We start from the raw sequence: 8673 nt of genomic DNA, 5'->3' as shown, positions 1-8673 counted from the left end.
GATAACTGAATTTATTCATTTTCCTCAACGGCCCCAGGACTACGCTGAAAATCGGAAACTCTTCTATTCAAGAGCCCAATTTCCAGGAGTCGTCGGATGTATTGACTGTACACACATTGCCATCAAGAGCCCAAGCCGAACAATAGGGGAATCTTTTCGCAACAGGAAAGGATGGTTCTCCTTGAATGTGCAAGCTGTGTCAGGTCCACGTTTGGAATTTTTGGACATAGTTGCCAGGTGGCCTGGTTCTACCCACGATTCCAGGATATTTCAAAACAGCGCGTGCCGCCTAAAGTTTGAGGAGAAAAGGATTACAGGCATTCTTCTCGGGGACAGCGGATATGGCCAGACAAATTATATGTTCACACCAGTATTAAATCCTGCAAATGAAGGGCAAGAAAAATATAATAAGGCGCAAATTTCCACACGGAATGTAGTCGAAAGATTATTTGGTGTATGGAAGAGGAGATTTCCTTGTCTGAGGAGGAAATTAGAAAATAAACTAAGTAATACTACAAACATTATCGTTGCGTGTGCCATTTTGCATAATTTATGTATATCGTCAAACGACCAGCATTTTGGGCGGTTTGAGGGTATAAATATACCTGTCAATTCGGTGGTGCAGTCTGCTTCAGGCAGAACGATAAGAGATGCATTTATCCAAAGACATTTTACGTGATGTGTAATGAACTGTGAAAGGACACCATATATGTAATGAATAGTGACGTCAGTAATTGTGCCGTGTAATGAACTGTGAAAGGACACCATATCTAATGTATAATAATTGTGCTGTGTAATTAACTGTGAAAGGACACCATATATAATGTATAGTAATTGTGCTGTGTATTGAACTGTGAAAGGACACCATATCTAATGTTATGACTAATGAAGTCATATTTTTTAATGCATAGTAATTGTGCTGTGTAATGTCATGCTGTGAAAGGACACCTTATCTAATGTAATGAGTAGTGAAGTCATATTTTTTATAATATGTTATAATTATGCTGTGTATTGAATTATGAAAGAGCACAAGGGTTTATCTTAAATATATACCTATGTATGTATTAATAATGTCCATTATCAAAAAAATTGAAACAGAATGGAAAATAAATAAAACATTTATTGGAGATTAATATATTTTTTATTCATATTTATTTATTGGCGAGCTCTTTTTCCAATTCTGCCTTCGCTCTTCTTATTTGTAGTTCTATAAGTTCGTTCTGCAGACGAGCTCCTTTCGACTGCTCCCGAGCAGTCTCGATCTGCTCCCGGGCAATCTGCTGGGCAGTCTCCCTCTGCTCCCGGGCAGTCTCGATCTGCTCCCGGGCAATCTCCTGGGCAGTCTCCCTCTGCTTCCGGGCAGTCTCCTTCTGCTCCCGGGCAGTCTCTCTCTGCTCCCGGGCAGTCTCCATCCTTACTACGTGCATTTCTTCATCGTACTTTGTTAGATTGGTGCTTCTGAGGCAACGCACTTGGCCCTCGTCCCGAACCACCTGCCCACTAGATGGTATCAAGTCTGAAACAACACAAAATTACAAGCTGATTAGTGAAACAACACAAAATTGCAAGCTGATTAGTCATCAATGTAAATAACAGGTTTATTTGTGTAAATAACACTCTGTGCCCCATGACATAGTGCACAGTCGGGAAACACGCCAAACACGCGCCCAACATATTTATTTATTTACACAGTAAAGTAAGTAAGTGTAAAGTAAATATAAAGTGCAAACTATAAATTACAAGTAAAAATTAAAATTTAAAGTAAGAAAAAAAACAGTAAAAATGTAGAAATATAAATTATCTCTAAAAGGTACCCACAAAGATTTAAATATAAAAAGTAAGAAATCCTGGATTATGTCATCCGATTTGATAAATTTTTCAAGTACCTATGATTTCTAGTACATTAAATAGTTTTGGAGTGCAGTACTGGTAGGCATATTATGTTTACATGATGTATTATCGTGGTACCTACTAGCAAACAAATTAAGTTTAATGCATCTTTTGTATGAGGCCAGATTACCGACGAAGTGATCGATATTAGCATATTCATTGCATGTACACGGATGACATTTGTCATCAACAGCTCGGCTGTGGAACGATTTGCTGGCCTCTGTTTTTCCTCCCTCCTACAACATTGGTCTCTTCAAGACCCATTTTCACTCCTTCCTCAAAAACATTCCCCACACAGCATCTTCAACAGGGCCCCTCTTTCTTTATGGTGGAAAACGAGAGGTTAAAGTAAAGCTCTCCGAACTCCATGCTTCGATCTACTAATTATGGATTCGTGTGATCCCTACCATTTTATTACGATGGCAAGTAATATAATAAACTCTATGAACAGTACCATTATGGATCCATCGAATAAATTTACCAAAGAGCAAATGGCTAAATTAACTCCTAAACTTTCGGAACTTTTGGGGAATATTAGTGTTGTTGGTGCGAAAGTGGGCTTCCTGGAAGGAGAGCTGAAGGCCTATACAAACATCTCACAACAGAAGCCACCTCAGGTCCAACCTCTACCTAACACCATCCAAGACCTACCTGGAATTTGCGAAACACTAGCAGAAATGGAGGAGAGAAAATTACGTTCTAAGAATATTATAATGTTTAATGTACCTGAGTGCTCAACTGGTACTCAAACTGACTGCATGAGGGAGGATAAGAACAAAGTTTTGAGTATTCTAAGCAAAGTTGAAAATGTTGATACCTCTGAAATAAAAATGTTCCGTTTAGGTAAAAAAGAAATGGATAAAATACGTCCGATCAAGATTGAACTGTCAGATCAACATCAAGTGAAACTGGTTCTTCAAAAAAAGGCTATAGACTACAAAAATTTCAGTATTAAAACCAAAAAAGACTTAACATGGGTTCAGCGCCAAGAAATTCAAAATGTATGGAAGGAGTTAGAAAACCGGAAAAATAAGGGAGAAAATAATTTAACCATAAAATATATTAACAACTCACCTAAAATTATCAATGTTCAACCAAAAAACTCCAGCCATATAAACGCCTCATCTACTACCAGAACGTCAGGGGCATCAGAACAAAATTAAAGGAGTTCAGAGTAAATGCTCCATCTTTCTCAAATGATGTCATCATACTCACTGAAACATGGCTAACATCATCAATCTTCTCAGCGGAGCTAGGACTACATAGGCACCATGTCCACCGAGCAGACCGGAGTCAGAATACCAGCTCCAATACAAGAGGAGGTGGTGTCCTGATAGCGGTCCGCAAAAATATTACTTCGAAAGCACTCAAAATCAAAAATACTGATGTGGAACAATTGTTCGTATTGTTAAGTGGTGATTTCAAGAAAACTATTATTGGAACTGTTTATATTCCTCCTAATGCCAACATATCAATCTATAAAAAACACTGTGAAGATGTTGAGTTAGTAAAAACAAAATATCCAAATCATCAAATAATTATTTGCGGTGATTATAATTTACCTAATTGCAATTTCAACGTTTTAGACAGTAATTTTAATTCAATACCAGCAACCGCCTGCGAACGAGTAATTCTAGATATGTCTTTACTTTTTAATTTAACCCAATATAACCATGTACGTAATATTAATAATCGTGTTCTTGATCTAGTTTTGTCAAATGAAAGCAACGTTATTATAAATGAATCATTAGAGTCTATTCTTCCGATAGACAACCACCATCCCCCACTAGCAATACTTATCTCTTGTACTAAAGAAGGCAATCAAAATAATTCAATTCCTACGTATAACTTTAAAAATGCGAATTATCGGGACATAAATGATCGTCTCCACAAGGAAGATTGGTCATTTCTTAAGGAAGGCGATATTAATCAAAATATTGAATCTTTTTATTACTTGCTGGATAAAATTATTACAGATCTCATCCCACTCATTCATTTTAAAGAATCAAAATATCCGAGATGGTTCAACAAAGAACTTGTTCAATTAACTGCCCTTAAAAAAGTTTTACATAAGAAATATAAAGAAGACAGGTCTTTATCAAATTATATTGAATTTAAAAACGTTAGAAAAGATTGTAAAATCTTATCAAAAATGTGCTACAATTCTTTTATTAATAATGTTGAAACTTCAATAAATCATAATGTAAAGTATTTTTGGAACTATGCAAAATCAATGAAAAATAACAACTTTGGTATACCCGCCAACTTGGAATATGCAGGTAAAAAGGCCAAAGACACTAAAAGTATCGCTGACCTTTTTGCTGATTTTTTTAAAAGCGTTTATGAATGTGAGACACCAGTTTCTGCTAGTACAGTATCAAATTTTACTACTGATCATAATCTTAATTTATCTTTTATCCACATAGAATATAATGATATATTGACTGAACTAAAATTACTAGATCAAAGCAAAAGTGGTGGACCAGATAAAATACCTCCTGTATTTTTGAATAATTGTGCTACCAATCTGGCGTATCCTTTATATTTGCTGTTTAATCAGTCTTTACGAACAGGATGTTTTCCTACTAAATGGAAATTCAGCTTTCTTACGCCTATTTTTAAAAAAGGCGATAAACACGAGGTGATTAATTACAGACCGGTGTGCCTTTTATCAACAATTCCTAAAGTTTTTGAAAAAATTCTTCTTAAAAAAGTTATTTTCCGATTAAACCACGTCATTTCTCCTAAGCAACATGGTTTCTCTACTGGAAAATCTACCCTTACTAACTTGTTAACCTATCAAAACTATATATCTGATTCCATGTCTAGTAAATGTCAAGTTGACTCTATTTATACCGATTTTAGCAAGGCGTTCGATAAAGTCAATCATGAGTTATTGCTGAATAAACTCCATAAATTCGGTATAGGTGGTTCACTATATAAGTGGTTTAATAGTTACTTGACCGACAGATTACTGGCTGTTAAAATTGATGGCACATTTTCATACAAATTCACTGCTACGAGTGGTGTTCCCCAGGGATCACACTTAGGACCAATCCTGTTTTTATTATTTGTCAATGATGTATTGTATATTTTCAATGATGTTCAAGTGTTAATGTTTGCAGACGACCTGAAAATATTCAAAGCAATCAGAAACATTAACGATTGCCATATATTGTCAAATAACTTGTCAAGATTAATTATATGGTGTCGTGATAACCGCTTGCAACTTAACATAAGCAAATGTCAAATTATGAGGTTTCATCGAATAAAGTATCCAATATTTTTTGATTATTCCATTAACAACATGTCGTTAGTATCTGTCTCGGAAATTAATGACTTAGGTATTTGGTTTGACACGAAACTTAACTTTATCAAGCATATTGAAATAATAACCAATAAAGCTTTGAAAATGTTGGGATTTATTTTAAGGGTATCTAGTGATTTCAATAATGTAAATACTGTAAAAACATTATATATGTCACTAGTAAGGAGTCATGTAGAATACAATTCCACGGTTTGGTCCCCAAATTATGAGGTTCATTCACATGCGATTGAAAGAATCCAAAATAAATTTTTAAGATATGTAAATTTCAAAATGGGCATTCCTAGAGAAAACCTAAATTACGATAACTTACTTTGTTCATTAAATTTAATAAAATTATCTGATCGCAGAATTATTTCCGATTTAACCTGTTTGTATAAAATCATTAATTCAATGTTTGATACCCCTGATTTATTATATGTAATCTCTTTTCATACTCCAAGCAGGTCGGTTTCAAGACAGTACCTACCATATTATTGTAGCAATTCTATGTCAACGTCCCAATATCATACTCCTATGCGACGGATTCAACAGCTAGGAAACAAATACTCAGATGTTGTTGATATATTTAGTACATCAATTTCAATATATAAGCATACCCTATTGAAGTTTTTTTTTTCATCGAGTAGTGGAATATTTGAATAAAGGTATTTAATTTGATTTGACTAACATATAATAATTTTGTCAACTGAAATAGAAAAAAATATTTTGGATTTTTTATATGTTGTGCCTGCATTCTGTGTAGATCAAATCAAGTTGAGTGATATTTTGACTTTATATTTATTTTTCTGCAATTGTTTTAATAGTCGTTTCCTGCACTATTTTCATGTATAATTTCGTAAATATTTTTTATATATATGTATGTAAAAGCCTTAATAGGCGTGAAATAAATAAATAAAAAAAAAAAAATTATTTGAACCTTTGTACGAAAATGCAAGTAATCACAGCAAATAGAGAGGTAAATATAGTCACCTTTCTTGGCTATAATGCGACGTGTCTTCGTCTTGAGCTGGGGCGTTGAACTTTCCTCCGGTGTTTTTGTTATATCTGAAAATTAAAAACACTTTTGCAATATTTCTATCTCGAAAATTATTTAAGATTTAGCATGACAACTGATAAAATTATGTAATAAGTTCCTACAGAGAAATGCGAACACTACCATCTAACAACAAATCACATTTTGAATTGATAAGAATCAATTATATTATCAAAAATTGACTTACCAAACACCGGCACTTCCGTCGACTGGTCAGTCCATGGCATGCTGAATAAAGCAGACGTGCTGGTGCTGGGCACAGCGGTATCTGAAACTTAAACAATACTTTATAAGAAATAAGGTCAAAGTTAAATAAACAAGTAGCCAAAATATTTCACATAACTTTCTTAAACTAACCGCGATCGCTGTCGTTGCTAAAGCTCAGTTCAACGTTGGTGGCCAAGTCCAGCACGCTGTCAACGGGATGATGCTCATCAGAGACAGTTGGCGACAGCCTGCCCCCTCCCGTCTTCATCCTGCTCCTCTTTTCCTCGCAGAGCTCCATCTTCCTTTTTGACTTAATGTTGTCCCAGCATTTCTTAAGCTGCGCTTGGGTCCGCTAAGAAGGAATTCAATAATACAGTATTATAATAGTATTACGGAATCGGAACAATAGAAGAGTATGTATATGAATGAAAAAAGAGTATCCCTGTGGGGAAACGGCGTGATGGCTAGTTAGTATTTCAATTACAAAAGATACAAACCTTTTGATTGCCGGCGATTGAGTTGAAATCATCTGTCAACTTGGCCCACGCATTTTTCTTCTCGCCAAGTTGCAGATGATTAGTCGAAATGCTGGCAACGGCAGGATATGTGTTTATTAAATCTAATAAACATTGCCTTTCACTCGGCGTGATTATAATACGAGAATTCATTGTTTAAAAAGGAAACTTTCGAGACACTCAACTGAAGATGTAACAGAGACTTTTGACAGGCCGATGTTATTTACTTATTTACGACAGACGCTTGAACTAAATCCATAGACAACAGCATAGATAAACACACAGATTGTCCCAAAACGGGGCATGTTGTTTCCGTAGAAGCAGGACATCGACAAGTTTCGGATGACGTCACACCTTTCTTTCGGCGTAGACAAAAGGTCTCTACCTGAGGAAAGGAAGCTCAAAGTGTGGACTCTGTATAGAAGCGTTAAAGGTAAGGACGGTTCTTACCTTTGCTTAGGTAAGGCTGACACTTGACTTAGACAACTTTAAGGATCGACTCTGAATACGGGTGTCAGTTCCTTTGAGCCCCTTAATGAAATTTTTTACCCACTCTAGTTTTTTTTCAAATAATGAATCCTTTCTCGAGCCACCCCTCGTTTCTAGGGGCACCAAACAATTATTTTTTTGAATCTTTTAAACGCTCCAATAACTCTATGCTTGGTAATGTTCAATGCAGACAAAAATGTGTTTCTGCAGGTAGGCAGGTTATTTCCGGCTGAATTTAGGATGCTATATTGAAATGTGGATAATTTTTGGTTTACTTGGTTGCTGAATTCCATTGCGGCGTCTTTTGGGTGGGCGTACTCCGCAAAACTTCAATATAAAAGCATCTTGTTTGTCTTTTGCTGGGACGGAGTAGAATGCGTCATGGAACTTCTTTAAATCATTCATCGTTAATAGCCTACACTGTAAGCCACGGCGATGATCACACGTTGGATATCTGGGAAAGCCTTTTACCGAATACCTAAGTTAAGTAAAAACATGAAAATATTAATTATTTGATTCAACAATAAATAGCAAATAAATGCATTTAAATCTTGTCCTTTACAAAAATAAATTAGTTAAAAAAATATTAATGTAATACCATTTTTAAATTTTATGTATCGATTGAACCACCCCGCAATTCGCACATGACATTTGAACAAATTCGGCTGGTTTTAAAATCAAACAATAATGCCATTATTTCAATAGGTAACATTTCTAATTTTAATTGTATTCATCAAAATATGTTTATTAGTCTTAAAAACGCAGGATTCGAAGTTCATATCGTCGTATTTATATAAGAAAACCTCATTGAAATGAGTACAGATTTGGAATAGTATTACGGGTGAACTGACTTACTTTAACGTCTTTTCTTTAGCTCGTTTCCAATTTTCGGGGTTGATTAGGCGCTTGCGAGCATTAGTAATCTCCATTTTATCCAATTTTGATCAATATAGTGCTGGTAAACTTAAATCTCAAATTTCGTCCTAAAACTGTCAACCTTCTTTCACATTCGGCGGTTGGTGACTGACTGTCAAAACAACAGCCGCCATGACACTTTTTGTGATGCTTTTGTATTGTATGTCAACGTCACACATATCAACGATCTTCGACGCGTCATATTCATCCTTCGCAGCCATGTATCGTTTCATAACACGTTGAACAAACTCTTTCGGACGGTTCCTAAGGAAAGGCGGGATTTCTTCATTGAAAGG

General features: G+C 35.4%; 1 protein-coding gene across 2 annotated transcripts; it reads right to left on the bottom strand.

The window, feature by feature from the left end:
* Positions 1–1135: 1135 nt before the first annotated feature.
* Positions 1136–8248, bottom strand: LOC149417926 (uncharacterized). Of its 2 annotated transcripts, none has more exons than XM_089639537.1 (5): positions 6956–8248; positions 6609–6810; positions 6439–6525; positions 6188–6262; positions 1136–1516 (listed from the first exon to the last, which is right to left on the bottom strand). In XM_089639537.1, the coding sequence occupies exons 1-5, from the start codon at positions 7124–7126 to the stop codon at positions 1152–1154; spliced, it is 900 nt and encodes a 299-aa protein (XP_089495663.1). In that variant the 5' UTR covers positions 7127–8248; the 3' UTR covers positions 1136–1151. The 2 variants fall into 2 exon arrangements, with proteins under 2 accessions (XP_089495663.1, XP_089495664.1); XM_089639538.1 differs by having other exon boundaries at positions 6439–6519; positions 6956–8242.
* Positions 8249–8673: the final 425 nt, after the last annotated feature.

This window comes from Hesperophylax consimilis, chromosome 14, assembly GCF_061612785.1.
Source record: "Hesperophylax consimilis isolate HC1 chromosome 14, BYU_Hcon_1.0, whole genome shotgun sequence".
NCBI classification, from domain to species: domain Eukaryota; kingdom Metazoa; phylum Arthropoda; class Insecta; order Trichoptera; family Limnephilidae; genus Hesperophylax; species Hesperophylax consimilis.
This window is presented reverse-complemented; position numbering and strand designations above follow the sequence as displayed.

Coding starts and splice junctions, on each gene's coding strand:
- LOC149417926 (XM_089639537.1), bottom strand. CDS start 7,126: ATGAATTCTCGTATTATAATCACGCCGAGTGAAAGGCAATGTTTATTA. Junction 6,811..6,955: donor CAATCGCCGGCAATCAAAAG/GTTTGTATCTTT, acceptor ATTCCTTCTTAG/CGGACCCAAGCGCAGCTTAA. Junction 6,526..6,608: donor TAGCAACGACAGCGATCGCG/GTTAGTTTAAGA, acceptor GTATTGTTTAAG/TTTCAGATACCGCTGTGCCC.